The sequence below is a fragment of the Arvicola amphibius genome, chromosome 15 (genome assembly GCF_903992535.2).
Source record: "Arvicola amphibius chromosome 15, mArvAmp1.2, whole genome shotgun sequence".
Lineage (NCBI taxonomy): Eukaryota > Metazoa > Chordata > Mammalia > Rodentia > Cricetidae > Arvicola > Arvicola amphibius.
This window is the reverse complement of record NC_052061.1, coordinates 17731740-17748784: the sequence shown is the minus strand read 5'-3', so window position 1 is coordinate 17748784 and position 17045 is coordinate 17731740. Positions and strand designations below refer to the sequence as shown.

Here is a 17045-nt window from a genome sequence, read left to right as displayed (position 1 = left end):
ACACCTCCTTCCCCTCCTTCCAACAGTGACAGCAAGGGAGGATCTGGATGGCCTGTCAGCATCCACAGATGCTAGCTAGCATGCAGTCTGGGCAGGATGACTTGTCTGGGGTCACCTAGGCTGTGACTGTGCCAGGGTGGGTCCTCTCAGAGCCACACAGTCCTGCCTTCAGCTGGTCACTATCTATGGAGCCTTGCTTTGAGATGTGCCTAGGCCTTTAGAAAAGGGACAGCATGAGCAAGGCCCTTTAAAGCTTACTGAGTTTGTGATCGCCACCACTGTAGAGAATCTCAGTGTCACTGAGAGCCACTCAGCTGTGGCGGTGTCACCAGGCCACGGAGAAGCTGACCTGTCAGGGTGGCACGGACTTCAGCTTGCTTCCTGCCTGTTTCTAAGGGGTATAACAGTGCCATATGTAACAGGGATGTGAAGGCTGTCTGCTCTATCAAACTTCAGTGAGAAATGACTGATGGGAAAACTCCATGAAGACCCAGATGAGGGGTGGTGTGTGTGTCTGCCAGAATACCAGTCTTGTAAACACACAAAACCAGTCTTCACGGTCTAGGGGGAGCAGGACAGCAGATTCCCTGGGGACAAATGGTAGAAGCTTGGAAAAGCAGACAGAAAGCACAGCTCAGGTACCAGGCCCCTCACAGGGCTACATTCCCGCACCTCTGGATTCCAAGCATTTGAAGGAAAAAAGGTTAATCTACAAAAACACCTCTTAGACTACAGCTGGAGATGGCCTTCGTGCTTCCACTTTTTACTCTCTCTCTCTCTCTCTCTCTTTTTAATTTTTTTTTCAGCAAGATATAATAAAAATTTTACTAATTCAGACAACATGATTTTTCCCAGCAATACAGGCTCTCTTGGAGCTGTGGAAGTTTCTCTTTTGCCATTAGAAAGAAATGGTCGTGAATAAGATCAACACCTTCCCAGAGGTACATGTTTGAGCCTGGCCAAAGGGATCACCAGGGAACTGCACACAGCTCTAATTTCCAGCCATGTTAAAGCCAGCTGGGGCAGGTGAGAGGGCTCAGCAGGTAGAGGGATTGCTGCCAAATGTGAGGGTCTGAGCTCTACCTCTGGGCTCCGATGTGCTGGGAGGAGGGAAGCAGCTCCCAAAAGCTGTCATCTGACCGCCACAAAAATAAAATCCTAACATTTTCTAAAAGTGAGTTAGGAATCCGATTTGGCAATACCTCATTAACCATTACTGCTGTATACACAAAACAGATCCTTCCAAACCCCCTATGGTGTGGGTTACCTCCCCCTCCCAAGAAGGGCTTTCCAGCCAGTGACATGTCCCACAGTTCACCTACCCGAGAGCTGAAAAAGAAGCTCAGAAGCCATCTTCACGGAGATGTCCTGGCTGAAGAGATTCCTCTCCGGGGGAACTCTACCTTCTGGAAGCTTCTGTAAGGGTTCAGTTTTCTCTCGCCCCATTAAAGTGCTGTAGCCAACGGTCCGGCTGGGAGATATGGGGACTGGGGAGTCCTGGATGTCCACCTCCATGGGCTCCTCTTTAACTTTCACTGCCTGTGTCTCCTTGTAGCTTTCCGCTGCAAGCAGGTGGGTGAGAGAAACCAGAGCCGTCCTTCATTCGGAAGCAAACCCAGTTTCTGCCGTCTTTTTGTCTGTTGTGCTGGGACTTGAACCCAGGGCCCAGCGCATGCAAGGGGCGCACATGCTCCACCCTGAGGTGTATCCCCAGCCAACTCAATCGCTAATTACAAAGAAAGCCATGAGGTTTGTGTTAGAAAAGAGTCTAGGAGAGTGGGTGCCACAGGACGCTAGGACACAGTGTGAAACCATTAGCTCCACCCACCTGGCTGCCAGAAAAAACACTGGAAACAGGATAGATAGCCTGAGAAACTGAGTGGTCGGCCCAAGGTCACAGAGTTAACAGCCTGGCTGCCTAGAACATCAGGTTTCTTGGTGAGGGATTCCCTGACCAACCCTAAGTCCAGGGCTGACTGTAAACAGAGAAAGCAGCCAGCGACTGTTCTGGCTTTATAGCTCAGCCAGTTTCAGCGACTCAGATAAGAGCGAGCTTACTAAAATGACTTCTTCCCTGTCTCTAAAGCCCGCATCAAGGGTTTTCTCTCTAAGAAGGCATCTAAATGACAAAGGTCAAACTGGGTGGATTCTTTGGAGGCATTTCTGCCTTGCTGGGGGCTACTAAAGCTTGAGACCACTTCTCAAGTTAACTGAAGCCCAGATGTACACCTAGAAGCAGTCTCAGAGCCCAGAAGGAGGGGCAGATCACAACCGCTCTTCCTTCCTCCAAGTTTCTAGATGACCCAACGTTAGTGTGAAACACTCATTTGCTTTGCGAGCCCGGGTGTCTCTGGTCATGCACTCCTGGAGTGAAGCGCAGGACATGCCTGGACCAAGGTAGGTTGCTTCATCCAGGCATGAATTTAGACCATTTCAAAACAAAGTCACATTTCCAAACCAGTAAACATGTATTAGTGTACTACTGAGTACACAGCACCCTGGAAGACAAAAATCAGAGATGATTGGGACACTTAGCTAAAGGACAGACAGGCAGTGGGTTGAGCAGTATCCCAGCATCCTACCATGAGACCCTGTGAACACGGTCCAGCTTGGGGAAAAGCATTCACAGACGTGACTATGGACCCAAGATGAAGTTTTAGTGGATAACCCAGAAAAACCCTAGAGCCAGTGACAAGGGTCCTTCTTAGAGACAGGAAAGGACAGAGTCAAGGAAGACTCTGAGTTGCCGTGCAACCGGCCAAAGAGCTGCACAGAGTAAGACAAGGCAAGGCAAGGTCCTCCCACTTCAGCGTGGTGGGCATGAAACCCCTGAACCAGGCTATGACGGCAACCACCACCACCACAACAACCGCACGAAGAAGCTACCGAGTTTCTCGGTATGCCACACAGCTGCATAGCAGAGGCGGAGAATGCACAGAACAGAACAGTCTTCTGACAACTGACAGAACAGTCTTCCCGGGCACTGACTCCTGAGTCAGTCCAACAATGGGGAGGGAGCCATAGGTGCCGCAAACTGCTGAGCGGAGCTGGGAGGGAAGTCAAATAAGTGCCGTGTGGAGCAGTTAGAAACAAACAAGCGAACACAAGAGCACTTCAAATTAAACTCCATTAAAATTAATCTGTGGTTACCAATGCGAGCTTATCACTAGAGTGCTAATTTTTTGTTTCTCTTCCTAATGTATTACACACGATTCTTGTGAAAAACCTGCTAATTCTCTGGCCAACAGTTGACCTTTGGGCACTAGGATATTTCATCTAGATTGTCCCCCCTCCCCCTCTTACCGACAAACTGTTTTCCCCTCTGTAGATCTAAATAGCGCATAAAATTTGAGTTCGCGGATTCAGTCAGGCATGAAAAAGAGAAAGTGAGGGAAGAAAAGGAGGAGGGAGAGAGGGGAATGGAGGGGGTGGGAGGAAAGAGAGAGAAACTAGGAGGAGGAAGGGAGTGGAGGAGTAGAGCAGAAAACCTTGTCAGTTACAGATCAGCAATTTTCCGGGGTGCTGGCTCCCTGCCCTAGGGATGTGATGACCCCACAGACATCCTAGCCTTCAGCTGGATCATCTGCCCACATTTCCTTCTTCATTTTCCCACAAAGTATTCAGTATGTGGAAACTAAACAGTGGGGTCAGGGTCACAGGTACACCACGGTGGCTCTGACCTTCACACTACCAAGTCTCTCTGGAGCCCGAGGACACACACAGAGGAATGCCAGGACCAATACAATGAGACTGGCTGACTTAAAGAGTCTCCGCACCAGAGAGAGTGAAGTTGGGAAGAGGATCCACCGTGTATCCATCTCCTCCTCCACCCGCAGGTCCCCGTCTGTGACCCCAGATTAAAAGCCACGTGACTGCTTGCACCCAGACTTGATCGGAACAATTCGTTTTTCAGGCCAACTTGGGGTGGCTTCCGGTATGATCTGCATGGAAGTGCTTTCTGTCCTCACATCAACCTTTTCAAAGTGCCCGAAGCGCTGACCTCTGATCAAAACCTTTAGCATCCTTAATCTCCCTGATGGACCCCAGATGTGCGGGGAGCAGTACAAGCTGACGAGTGAGTGGGCAAGCCTGGCATCACCAGTCAGCACCGCCCGGTCCTTTGTTTCCCATGCAGCCTCACCAAGCATTTCCTCGCCCTTTTTGTTTCCTACATATAAGTGTGTCCACTGTGTGTGCCCGGTGTGTCCACTGTGTGTGCCCGGTGTGTCCACTGTGTGTGCCCGGTGTGTCCACTGTGTGTGCCCGGTGTGTCCACTGTGTGTGCCCGGCACCGATGAGGCCAGAGAGCGTGTCGGGGTCCCCAGAACTGGTATTGCAGGGTTACAACTGCCATGTGCTGCTGGGTCCCCTTCAAGAGCAGTGAACGCTCCCACCTGCTACGGCACCCTCAGCCCACCCCACTCCTCCTTGGCCAGGGTAGCAGTGTGAGCTCTGTGAGCTCTGCTGGCCCCACTGTGCTGTGATCTGTGAGGAGGCTTAAGTACCAAGCAGCACCGCACTCGACCTTCAACAACCAAACATGACTCCTGGGCTGAGAAGACAGCTCAGTTGGCAAAACGTCTGCTGTGGAGGGCATGAGAACAGGAGTTCAGATCCCCAGCACCCATGTAAAAGTCAGGCATGGTGTCATATGTCTGTAACCAACAGAGGGAGGGAGCAGAGACAGCTGAACTAACGACGCATTCTAAATTAACAGTGGTAGACCCCGGCTCAAAAAACTAAGGCGGAACCTGGCGTGAAGGTGCACACCTTTAATCCCAGTACTTGGGAGGCAGAGACTGGCAGATCTCTGTTAGTTCAAGGACAGCCTGGTCTACATAGTGAGATCCAGGATAGCCAGGGTGACATAGTGAGGCCCTGTCTCAAAAATACCAAGATATGAAAGGGGAACCCACCCCTGACACTGCCTGGAGTGTCAGGACCCAGAGGCTGGAGGGCCCAGAGACCTAGGATAGAGGCTAACATGACTGAAAAAAGTCAATGAAATGATCCCTAATGATATTCTGCTATACTCATGGATTGATAGATTGATGCCTGGCCCAATCGTCATTAGAGAGGTTCATCTAGCAACTGATGGGAGCAGATGCGGAGACCCACAGCCAAACATTGGCGGAGTTGGGAGGAGCCTGCAGAAGAGTGGGGGGAAGGGCTACAGGAGTCAGAGGGGTCAAGGACACCATGGACACACAGCCCGCAGAGTCAACTAAGCAGGGCCCGTAGGGGCTCACAGAGACTGAAGTAACAACCAGGGAGTCTGTGTGTCTCAGCTAGGTCCTCTGCATGTATGTTACAGACGCACAGCGTGGTGTTCCAGTGAGACTCTTCACAGTGGGAGTGGGAGAACCCTTTCCTCCTGCTGGCGTCTCATGCAGCCCTGAAATGTGGTTATGTGCCCAGCCTTGGCGTAACTCGTTAAGTCATTGTGCTGGGCTCAGCTGATATACCGGGGAGGGCTGCTCTTTCCTGAAGGGAAATGGAAGGAGTGGACGTGGGGGAGAGGGGCAGTGGGGGGAGGGGCTGTGAAGACTGGAGGGAGGGGAACCTGCAGTTGGACAGAGAAAGAAAAATAAAAATACTTTATGACTATGAGAAAACAAAATATCATAGATAGATAGATAGATAGATAGATAGATAGATGATAGATAGACAGATAAAGGGAGTGTCAGACCGAAGATCAATTTCTGGCCTCCACACACGCACACACAGAGTGACTGACGGATAGTCAGACATACAGTCAGACAGACAGACACACACACACACACACACACACACACACACAAGACATTGTCCACTTTTCTTGGGGAGGGACAAACAATCAATCTAGTAGAAAGTCATTCTTCTGAAATTTCTACCACATTCAATTTTCACTCAACAACAACAACAAATTGAAAACTTCAGCCAGGCTTGATGATGCAGGCCTTTAGTCCCAGCACTCAGTCAGGCTTGATGATGCAGGCCTTTAGTCCCAGCACTCAGAGGTGGGGGCACTTGAACTTGAACTTGAACTCTGAGTTCAAGGCCACTCTGATCTACTCTACGGGGCTATTTTCAGGACACCCAGGGCTACCCAGAGAAAACTATGTCTAAAAAAAAAATAAAAATATATAAATAAATAAATACGTGCAAAAATAAATAAAAACCTTCATCCAGAGCAAGAAAGGAAAAGTTCCTTTTATGTTCCAATGGGGACCCACCCCATGCTAATCACAAGCCCAGCCAGGTTGCCTGAACAAGTCTGGCCTAGGACCAGAGGTCGGTCTGACCTGGGAACACAGGTGTCTGCTCCAAATACCACTGTCCCCTGCTCAGCTCCTGTTTGCCTGGCAACATTCTCACACGACAATGGTTGAATTAATCATTCCTACTGGTTCTTACCATCCACTCGCACCAAGGCTAAGTGTTCACTTCTAGGACCTATGCACGCACACAATAGAAAAGGTTTGAGGGTCTCTTAATAGGACAAGCACTAATTTCTGTCCCAAGGAATCTATAAGACTAAAAGGGGGTAGGGCCACACTTGTCAGGAAAGAACTTGCCTTGAATTTGACCCCTAACACCCATGTACAAAGGTCAGGCATGGCAGTCAGTGAGTTCTCAAAGTAAGCTCAATACTGGGGAGGTGGAGACAGGTGGATTCTTGGGGCTTGCCTACTGGGTGAACCTCAAACCGAAGAGAAGCCCTGGCTCAAAATCAAGGCAGACAAATCCTGAGGAACAACACCTAAGGTTGATGTTTAACCTTCACACACGTGCCCTACACATACACACAAACATGCATACACACACAGATGCACACACACACGCACACACATGCATACACACTCCCACACACACACACACACACACACACACACACACACACACACCAGCCTTAACCAATTATGATGCAGGAGAAGCAGGTTCTGCGTGACCATACACAGAAATGCTCCATTCTCTAATTTTCCTTTGATAAGTGTAATAAAGTGACACACACCTATTTTTTTTTTTTTTTCGAGACAGGGTTTCCCTGTAGTTTCTAGAGCCTGTCCTGGAGCTAGCTCTTGTAGACCAGGCTGGCCTCGAACTCAAGAGATCCGCCTGCCTCTGCCTCCCGAGTGCTGGGATTAAAGGCGTGCGCCACCACCGCCCGGCCTACCTATTTTTTTTTAAGGAGACAATGCCCATAAACAGATGCGGGTGTCCAGCTTGTGACTGGGACGGTGCAGTGACATGTCCTCTGACCCCTAGCAGCGTGGGGAGGGGAACTGGATAAATCCCACTCAAACCCAGCTTGGTTGCAGAAGGGGTACAGGGGAAGCCCTGTCCCACTAGCCCTCACACTCTCTTCTCTCATTGGTCAGTGAATCTGCCACTCTACAATCGGTTTAATCTTGGTCTTGTACTTGCCCTCAGGCAGTGCAAATCTGGATGATTCCTGAGAAGACAAATGTTCCTTTAATACAAAAGGTGAAATTAAAATATAGTTTGTAAGGACACCCAGGAACCCAGGCCAAAGGTGGTAATGGACTCTTCCTGGGGTGTTGGGGGGTATCATGTAGTCTGACTTCAGGGATGCCAAGGTGAAGCGGGAGACCTGGTGTCCTGAATTAAGTGCATTTGTAGAGCGGAACAAAAGCAGCTTTCACTTCTGACTCCCACTCTCTGAATCTGCTCCGTCCCGTCTGCTGGGTGAAAAGTCTGGTAAGGCCTATAACCTGATCATTCTCAGCTAATTACAAGAACTACAACCCATTAAACAGCAAAGCACTCCGGATTCAGAAACCGGAAGCCTTAATGCCATGCGCTGGGCCACTGAGAGCTCATCCTCAGAAGGCGAGTCGTGTCTCGGCCCAGGAAAGTCTTCCGTGGTCCACTGCAGGGCAGGAGAGAGGAGCTGCCTTTCCCATTCTCACAGTTTTCTTCTTTCAGACCAGAGAAGCATGGGGAGGGACACGTGAAGCCACGAGAAAGATCCCTTGCTGTCCTGCTGCACAGCAGTGTTCACCTTTGGGTCAGCAGGTGTTCCTCAGCAGAGACTTAGCCAAGATCTCTCTCTTCCCCGCAGTTGCCTTCACACAGGTGAGCTCCTGAAAGCCTGGGGCCACTCAGTCCCTCCACTGTCCTGCTCCTACCCATGGCCACCCATCCCCCTTTGTGCTGAAGTCCCATCCATTTACACTGGACAACATTTAAGGTAAACTCACTCAGGCCTCTAGTGGGAACTGGTCGAGGTGTGGGCCAAGGGAAACCGTCATTTCTTTACAGGATTGAAAGGACAAAGTGTAGTCAATGCGTCCCTACCAGGGCCATGTCACAAGAGCAGCATGCAGCCCATTCTCCCCTCTGGATGTCAGGGACAAACGTCACACACCAGGATAAGGGAAATGCAGGGCACACTTCACAGTAGTGTCTCTTAAGTCATTCTCTTCCTTCTGAACCCCTTCTGCATGTGTCTGTTAGGACAGAGGCTGTGAAGTTCCCTTTAACGAAACCGTCAAAATCCCCTCTGGGTGCAGTAGTGAGATGGAGCATGCCTGAAACCCAGCATTTGGGATGCTGAGGCAAGAAGATCCTGAGTTGAAGGCAGCCTAGGTTACATGGAGTCAACGGCCAACTAACCCTCTTTCTCTTCCTTCGAGACTGAACTTGTGTGCGCTCCGCAAGAATTCTGTCCTGAGCTGTACCCCCAGTCCTTCTTCACAATGCCGATTTCATTGCTACCACTATGCATTCATCTAAAAATGTTTAAGAAAGGATCTCATTAAGATAAGTTTGGACTTGTTCTGTAGTTCAGGAAAGCCTTGATATTGTGAGCCTCCTGCCCCAGTCTCTGGTACAGCGGGGTCACAGGCCTGCAGTCTCCCATGCAGCAGGGTTACAGGCCTGTAGTCTCCCATGCAGTGGGGTTACAGTCCTGCGGTCTTCCATGTAGCAGGGTTACAGGCCTGCAGTCTCCAATGCAGTGGGGTTACAGTCCTGCAGTCTCTCATGCAGCTGGGTCACAGGTCTGTAGTCTCCCATGCAGCGGGGTCACAGGTCTGTAGTCTCCCATGCAATGGGGTCACAGGTCTGCAGTCTCCCATGCAGCAAAGTTACAGGCCTGCAGTCTCCCATGCAGCTGGGTCACAGGTCTGCAGTCTCCCACGCAGAGGGGTTACAGGCTTGCAGTCTCCCATGCAGCAGGGTTACAAGCCTGCAGTCTCTCATGCAGCAGGGTTACAGGCCTGCAGTCTCCCATGCAGCGGGGTTACAGACCTGCATCACCTGACCTATCTCTCACTTTCATAGTTTACTCTTGTTGAGATGACTGAGCCTTCCTTAAAAATTACCATTTTGACCATATGTTTTTCTTTATGTTTGGATGTGTGTAGTGTGTGCATGCTTATGTTCATGTGTGTGTGCATGTGGAGGTCAGAGGACAAATCTAGTATCATCCTCGGAAATGCCATCTGCCTCCTTTTGAGGCAGAGTCTCTGACTGGCCTGGAGCTCCCTAACCAGACTAGAAGAGCTGGTTGCGCACTAGGGATCCGTCTGCCTCTCGTACCTCTATGTTGCGACCGCAAGTCCAGCTCTTTGTGGGTGCTGAGGACATAACTAAGGTCCGAAGAACCTTTCAAACTTGTGCAATCTCTCCATCCCTCCCCTGAGTTAGCCATTTTAAATGTACACACGGGTGTCATTCACTCTACCATCACCAACATCCATCTCTACGCTTGGCGACCTTCCCCAGGAGCAACCGCACCACTAGGCATGAGCCCCATCCGCTCTCCAGCTCGGACTTTCCGTCACATGCCAGGTTGACTAGGTCATCCGTAAAGCAAAGATTCTTCAGCTAGTCTCTTGGTGGTGAAGTCAAACTTAAATATCTGAGAAAGAAAATGAATTCAGATGGCAAACCCCTTTTAGAAGCCCCCATGTCTTCCCGACCGGCATTCTCTCTCCGCTGTCCCAGATATACACCTGGTATTTGACACCACCACCATGAATTCTCACAGGCCTGCTCCGCTCTGGACTGAGGTCTCAGGAGGGCATGGCTCTTCCCACACCTTTGATCCTCTTTCATCAGCACAGGGCCAGTGTAGCTGGCATGTCTGGTGTATGTGTATCACAAGCGTTACCTGAGGCCAGGTAGAGCAGAGGGGAACTGCTACTCTCCCTTCCTGAGGCCAATGTCTGGAAGGAAGGCATGTGCACCGCACACTTAGCACATGAAGAACGGATGGAAGGGCGCTGGTCAGAAGGATCAACCGCCCTCCTTTCTCTAGGAGCCACAGCAGCTGCTTCCGAGGAGGAAACAAGCTGGGAGGTGGCCACGCTGGTGAGGTACTGGCTTTTCAGGCCCCAGGACTGGAGTTTGATCCCAGAACTCTCGTAAAAGACCTGAGTGTGGTGTGTGCACTTGCACTCCTAGAACTGGTGGAGTCAATCCCTGGGACCTGAACGGAGTTCCAGGTCAATGAGAGACCCTTTCTCAGAAAACACAGTGAATAGCACCTGAGAATCAACACACACACACACACACACACACACACACAGGCTGGAAGTACTGCCAACAGTGCCACACTGAAACCATTCTCTTCCACATGGGAAATTTGACTCCTGCTATTGGGATTATCGTAAACTTAATGTTTTCATTAATTACCATGCAACCAAAAGCACCAAGTGGGTGAAACAAATGACCAGGGACCTGGATTGAAATCACAAGGTAACATCTCCACACGGGGCCTGGCACAGGCTGGCACAGGATACAGATCAACTGCCCTGGCTTTGCCCTCCTGCCCATGCCAAAATCTAAATGGAATAAGGAGTTAGGCTGAGCAGAGGACAGTTAAGGCCAGATCTACTGACCCAGAGGCCGAAAGGATGGAGGCATAAATGGAACTTCACAGCCTTCTGATGCTATGTGCCTGTTGTTTTGTTTTTGCTTTTCTGTTTGTTTGTTTTTCCTTCTTGGAAGGAAGCAATAGAGGGGCAAGGCAGGCAGAGCCCTGTGGCCCTGACTCTCTCACCCTGTAACTTCAGAGAGGGGCTGCGAGAACCTCCTGTCTGGGCTGGAGACCTTGAGGGCTGGGCGCTCAATCCTGTTCCATTTTATTTTCTTCACTGACCCAGTGTCTCTGCCTTGGAAAAGGCTGCATGCAGCATGTGTGGGTTGAGACATTTGCTCTCTAAAGGAGTGGGCTGGCACGCCCTTCTTCACTGTGGGGATTATATGCTGCTTTGCTTCCTCTGTGCTCTGCCCTTGGGTTTATGGCCACAGTGGCCAGTACACAGGGGCTCTTAGCAGGGTAAAGCTGAGAATGTAAAGTCTGAAGAATGACATTGGGACAGGGGCTTGTCCATGGCTGCTGCCATCCCCAGAGAAACTCTGCAGCTCTGACCAGAGCCCTCCTTCCCCCAGTGGACATACTGGCCTGGTGGACATACTGGTCACCTTTTCTGGGGTGGAAAGGAGGAAACTATCTCCATAGAGGGAAGCAGGGGTAGAAAATATTCTCTCCAGTTCTTATAGATTCAGGAGAAACTTCTAGAACGATGACTTCTTATATATAATGACCTTTAGCACGCACACACACACACACACATACACACACACACAAACCACTCAAAACTATTCAAGAGTAACCAATCCAAACAATGAGACAAACCAGTATCTTTGAGGAAAGTAACTAAAATCTGTGTCAAATTAAATTATTCATTAATTAAATTACTCTTTTCTAGATTGAGACACCATTCTTCATTAGAATTTTGTTAAAATGATAGCTGTTGTCTGATTATAGCCTTTTCTCGCCCCACCCCTACATGTACATTTTGATTCCTAAAACCATTTCAATATTGTATCAAAGCTTACTCTTAAATATAATCATAAAAGTTATGAATTGAATTAACTAGCATGTCCCGTCCACATCAGTAAGTATTCCTGGAGACAGTGGGACACAGTAACACACATTTGAGGAATTAGCTGTGCACGGTAATTCACAACTAAATAGAGTAGTGTGGAGGAGAAGCTTGGAACTGATCTTTCTAAGCACATGACAATAGGTGCTCTATTTTGTTAATTACTCCAAACTTGCAAGAAACAACTACACCCTAGGAAAGTGTGATTCAGAAGCTGGAGTGGTGGCTCAGGCTGCTCCTCCAGAGGACCCGGGTTCAACTCCCAGCACCCACATGGCAGCTTACAACCATCTGTAGCTCTAGTTCCAGGGGATCCAATGGACTCTTCTGAATCCTGTGAGCACCAGGCACACACATGTCACACAAACATACATGCAGACAAAACATTCACATGTGTAACAAAAATAAATAAATCTCAGAATAATAATAAAAAGTTGACTCCAAACCTTAAAAGTAGGAAGGAGTTAGCCCCAGGGCTCCCCTGCGGCAAGGAGCAGACTATTGGGTCAGCCCAAAGAACCGTGGCTTTACTTCTGTGGACAGTGGTGGTCTTCAGTGGCATCACCACCGCAGCCACCCAGCACTGTCCCAGGCCCCTGCCTAAGGAGATGCAACTGGGGACTAAAACTGCTCCAAACAGCACCCAGTACTACAGTGCAAGGTTATGACTTGGTTCTGGTGACCACAGGACTGGCTATATCTATCCATCTAGCCTTGCAAATTCTGCACCAGTTTTCATTTCTGTTCCCCCCCAAAAATAAAGAATTAAAATCCTACCTGGGCAGTGGCTGGTGCATCCCTTTAATCCCAGCGCTCAGGAGGCAGAGGCAGGTGGATCTCTGTGAGTTGGAGGCCAGCCTGGTCTACAGAGAGAGAGGTCCAGGACAGCCAGGGCTACACAGAGAAACCCTGTCTCAAAAAACCAAACCAAACAAAAAAGAACGGAGGGAGGGAGGGAGAAAGAAAAGAAAAGAGAGACCCTTCAGTTACTGGGGGCTCAAGGAGTGAGCTTTGCCAACCCAGAGGGAGACACGGAGTGACCCTGACATCATATATTGAACTCTGAGCATCTGGGTATTAATGCAAAATTCTCCCCCAATCACCTTGTTTTCATCTCATTTAATAATTTCACAAGAAATTAGCTAAAGAGGTGCATTTATACCATACATATGCCATTTGGTAACACTCCAAATGATCTCATTTAAAAAATATTAACCTACTTTTCATCAATGTCCAGAATGTACTTTTTCTTGTCTCACATTAAAAAGGCAAAAGAAAAAAAGCAGCAGAGGTGTATGTGTCACCAAAAGCATGTAGCTCAACCTTAAAGCTATTAAAAATAATTATCCTTTGCCATTTAATAAGTCTCTGAACTGCCTATCTCTCGGCTGGTGTTAAGAGAGCTTTGTATATCAGAATGTTAGTGTGCTTGTGTATGTATAACCATGCTTTGTTTATCAGAATGTTGGTGTGTTTGTGTATGTATAACCATGCTTTGTTTATCAGAATGTTGGTGTGCTTGTGTATGTATAACCATGCTTTGTATATCAGAATATTGGTGTGCTTGTGTATGTATAATCATGCTTTTTATATCAGAATGTTGGTGTGCTTGTGTATGTATGACTGTGCCTTGTCTATCAGAATGTTGGTGTGCTTGTGTATGAACAACCATGTTCGAACATGAATGCTGATTTTTAACAGTTCCTGAAGACTCAAAAGAATTCTGAATGAAAAAAATAAACAAACAAACTGAAAAACAGGGCCACCACCGTGATGAGCGGCCACTGGTTTAGGCAAAAATTGTCAAGAGTATAGAATTTCTTAGTGCCCACAGAGATAAAGGAGCAAGTGAAGTTTTATTTCAATAACTAGGGTTTCATCCAGTTCCTTCGTTGTATTTGCATGTGTGCATGCGGACGTGTGTGAAGGAATGTGTGTGTTCACTTGTGCACCTGGGTGTGGCGGCCAGAAGTCAACCCCAGCTCTTGCTCCTAAAGTGACACCCCATTTTTTTTAAACAAAGAGAAAGGAAAAGAAAAGCACTAACCTACCTGCAGAAGCTTAGACTAAAAAGTTGGCAGGTGGGGATCCCAGGGGTCTGTTAGTCTCCGCCTCTCCCAAGCTGGGATTACAAGCTTGTGCCACCACACCAGGGTTTGCTGTTGTCTTGAGATAGGGCCTTTACTATGTAGCCCTGGTTGGCCTATGGAGACCAGGCTGGGCTTTTATCTCACGCAGACCTGCCTGCCTCTGCCTCCTGAGTGCTGAGACTAAAGGCAGCAACCACCAGGTACAGCCACATTTAACTTTTCTCAAGCATGGGTTCTGGGGAGGCAAACTCGGGTCTGAATGATTGACAGGCAAGTCCTTTACTGGCGGAGCTACTTTCCAGTCCACGAAGCTTACTTTCTATTGGAAGGTTTTTAGTAAACTTCAGAATGTGAAAATCAGCTTAAAATTCTTTTTTTAGACTGTGTTAAAAAAAACTACTAATTCATGCAGGCATAATTATATACACTAGCATATAACAGTATGCTAATATTGTTAATATAAAAACAGCGGTGCCAGACACGTGCACCCCCGCTGAGAGGCCTCACCACCCCAACAGCATTGGTCAGCTGGGGGCTGCTACCCATGCTCCTGAGGGCAGCTCCTAGCGCATCCTGTGACAACAGAGACTGGACTAGTGTGGGGAGGGGGTAAGACAAACCGTAGAGGAGATCCGAACGGAATTCCAGCGAGGGAGTCATCCTGCTCAGCTGTGTCTTTAGTGCTCAGAATTAGACTCGGAAAAAAGAAGGAACTCAATAAATAGTTGGGCTGAATGAATGAGTGAGTGAATGAATGCATGCATGAAATACAGATTCTGCTTTCTGGGTTCACTTTCCAAAGTTTAAGTTTACCTGTGGTCAGCAGGAAGGTTGCTACCATGCACATGGTTACATTCGTGTAACCTTGATAACATGTTGCCTTACTGGTTCTTGTCATTAATCTCTCTGTGCCTAATTTGTAATTTAAAATTTTGATCACAGATATATGCATATCCATAACATACAATAGCGCTTGCTGCTATCTGTGGCTTCACGAGGAGCCCCTGGGACCTGAAACACAGGCTCCACTGGGCAGATCAAGGGCAGTACTGTAAAAGAAGAGCCATACCAAAATGGGAACACAACAGCGGCAGAGGCACCGAAGAGCAGGGCTCACTGAGCCCTAAGAAACCTTTATCTGCTCCGCCAAAATCAGAGCCTTCACAACCAAAACCAAGCACGGGGCTCCAGACATCCCCCCCCTCCCTAGGACTTGGTTTCCCATGGGGTTGAGATGTGGAATGTGTGGGTATCCTCCTAATGAACCCTGGCTGGGCTTCAACAACCTTCACAAATGTCTTATGAATCAAACCTTCTTACAAGTGACGCAAGAGATTCATTTCATTTCCTTTTTTCTCTGGTTTCTGTGTCCCGTTCTCTCCAGTGCTGAGGCTCAAGGGAAGGGAGGAATAGCTATCCAGATCTGGAGGTGGGGAGTATATGTTATCTAGGCCTAAAATCAAACAACCACTGTTAAACAGAGAATCTGCACCAGCTCTGGGGATGCCCAGAAAACACAGTCAGAGAGGAAGAGCTTTCTAGAAGGAACAATGCTGATAGGAAACAGCAAACAACGTCTGCATGAAAGGCAACCCCTGGGCCCAACACGCAACTGCACACTGCAGTAGCAGGAGGCGTTTAAAGACTAAATGGCCCCACCCTGCAGGCCAAGTGAAGGTTCCTAGCCCTGTCTGAATGTTCAGACCAAAGCAAGGCCTCTACTTCACTCTCCATCCTCAGTCCTTTTGCTGGTCCTTTTCCCTCCTGACTTAAAGGGGCTGTTCATTACCTTCAGCCTCCTCTGTGTGGCTCACACAGAGAAGCTTCTGTAAGGCCTTCCCATGAACGTCCTCTACCCCAAGAGCAAAAGAGTTTCTGGAAGCCAAACCATTTAGGCCAACAGTGAGTTTACAGAGCTCTGACAGCAGGGGTAGAAAGTAAGGAAATAGCTCATAACTCAGGCTTTAAACACTGGCCACCTGACTTGCAGCCTGAAGTAAACTGCCCGGGTTGTGCACGCGTGTATTCCGAGGCCGTCTCACTTCTCCAGCTGCGGAGATAAGCCACACAAGCACGGGGCGAACCACAGGAAACCAGGAAATGTGCGGATTCCAGCTGTTAGAAACAGGGACGTAAATCAACCCGCAGCACAAACGCAATCTGATTTATACAGGGAAACATACACAGGGGTGGAGTTAAGAAGAGAATTATTAGGAAGGAAGACAAAGATCTCTTCCAAAGGAACAACATCGTCCCCGCACTTTGACCAGGAGAAAACACCACTGTTAAATCATGTGCTGTCATAAAGAGTAACAGAAGCCACGGCCAGAATCATCTTTTTCCAACCTCGGAGTACATGGACGGACTCCTGTCCAATGGAAATGAGTCTCCCTGGCTCTGTCTGTACTGGCTTCTGAAGTGAGCATGCTCAGAAGCCCAGCACAGACTCCAGAAGGGCTCCTGCTGGGGGTGACTCAGCCACTTGGAAAGCACCTGCTACTCCACAGTGAGGATTCCCTTCTCCAGGTAGGGCCCTGATGCCAGCACCACCCTGATGAGCACGGGATTCTCGGGATTTAATTACATATGCGCATCTTCCCCTTCTTTGACATGAATCAGCTAAGGGGAAGGCAGGGAGAAGAAAAACTGATGCACAATAAGAATATTCTAGTCTCATTGAGAAAAATAAAGATTTTTTTTCCTGCTCTCCCTCACTGGATTATGTCTGGAGTAACATGCAGGGGGAAAGGCTGGGGAGCCAGGTGTGTGTGTGTGTGTGTGTGTGTGTGTGTGTATGTGTGTGTGTGTGTGTAGTGTGTTAAGAGACACAACCACACACACACACAATACAACAAGGACTGAACCAATGTCCCACCTGCACTTGGCAGGGTGTCTTCTGGAGAAGATTGCCAGCAGTGGTATAACGTGTCCATACTGCAGAGACCTCAGGTAACTAAGCTCTGCTTAGCACTGTCCATAGGAAAGCAGTTGCCAGTGGCTTGTTTGTAAGCTGCTGATGTCGTATGATGATGTCAGTAGTCATCTATCCCAGGTA

The 17045-nt window shown here is 48.6% G+C and overlaps 1 protein-coding gene across 1 annotated transcript in view; it reads right to left on the bottom strand.

Moving 5' to 3' along the window:
- Znf827 (zinc finger protein 827) overlaps positions 1-17045 on the bottom strand; it is a 169785-nt gene that overhangs the window by 78081 nt on the left and 74659 nt on the right. Inside the window, exon 6 of the mRNA XM_038313142.1 lies at positions 1323-1562. Coding sequence (XP_038169070.1) covers positions 1323-1562 — 240 coding nt within the window. The remainder of the gene's footprint in view (positions 1-1322; positions 1563-17045) is intronic.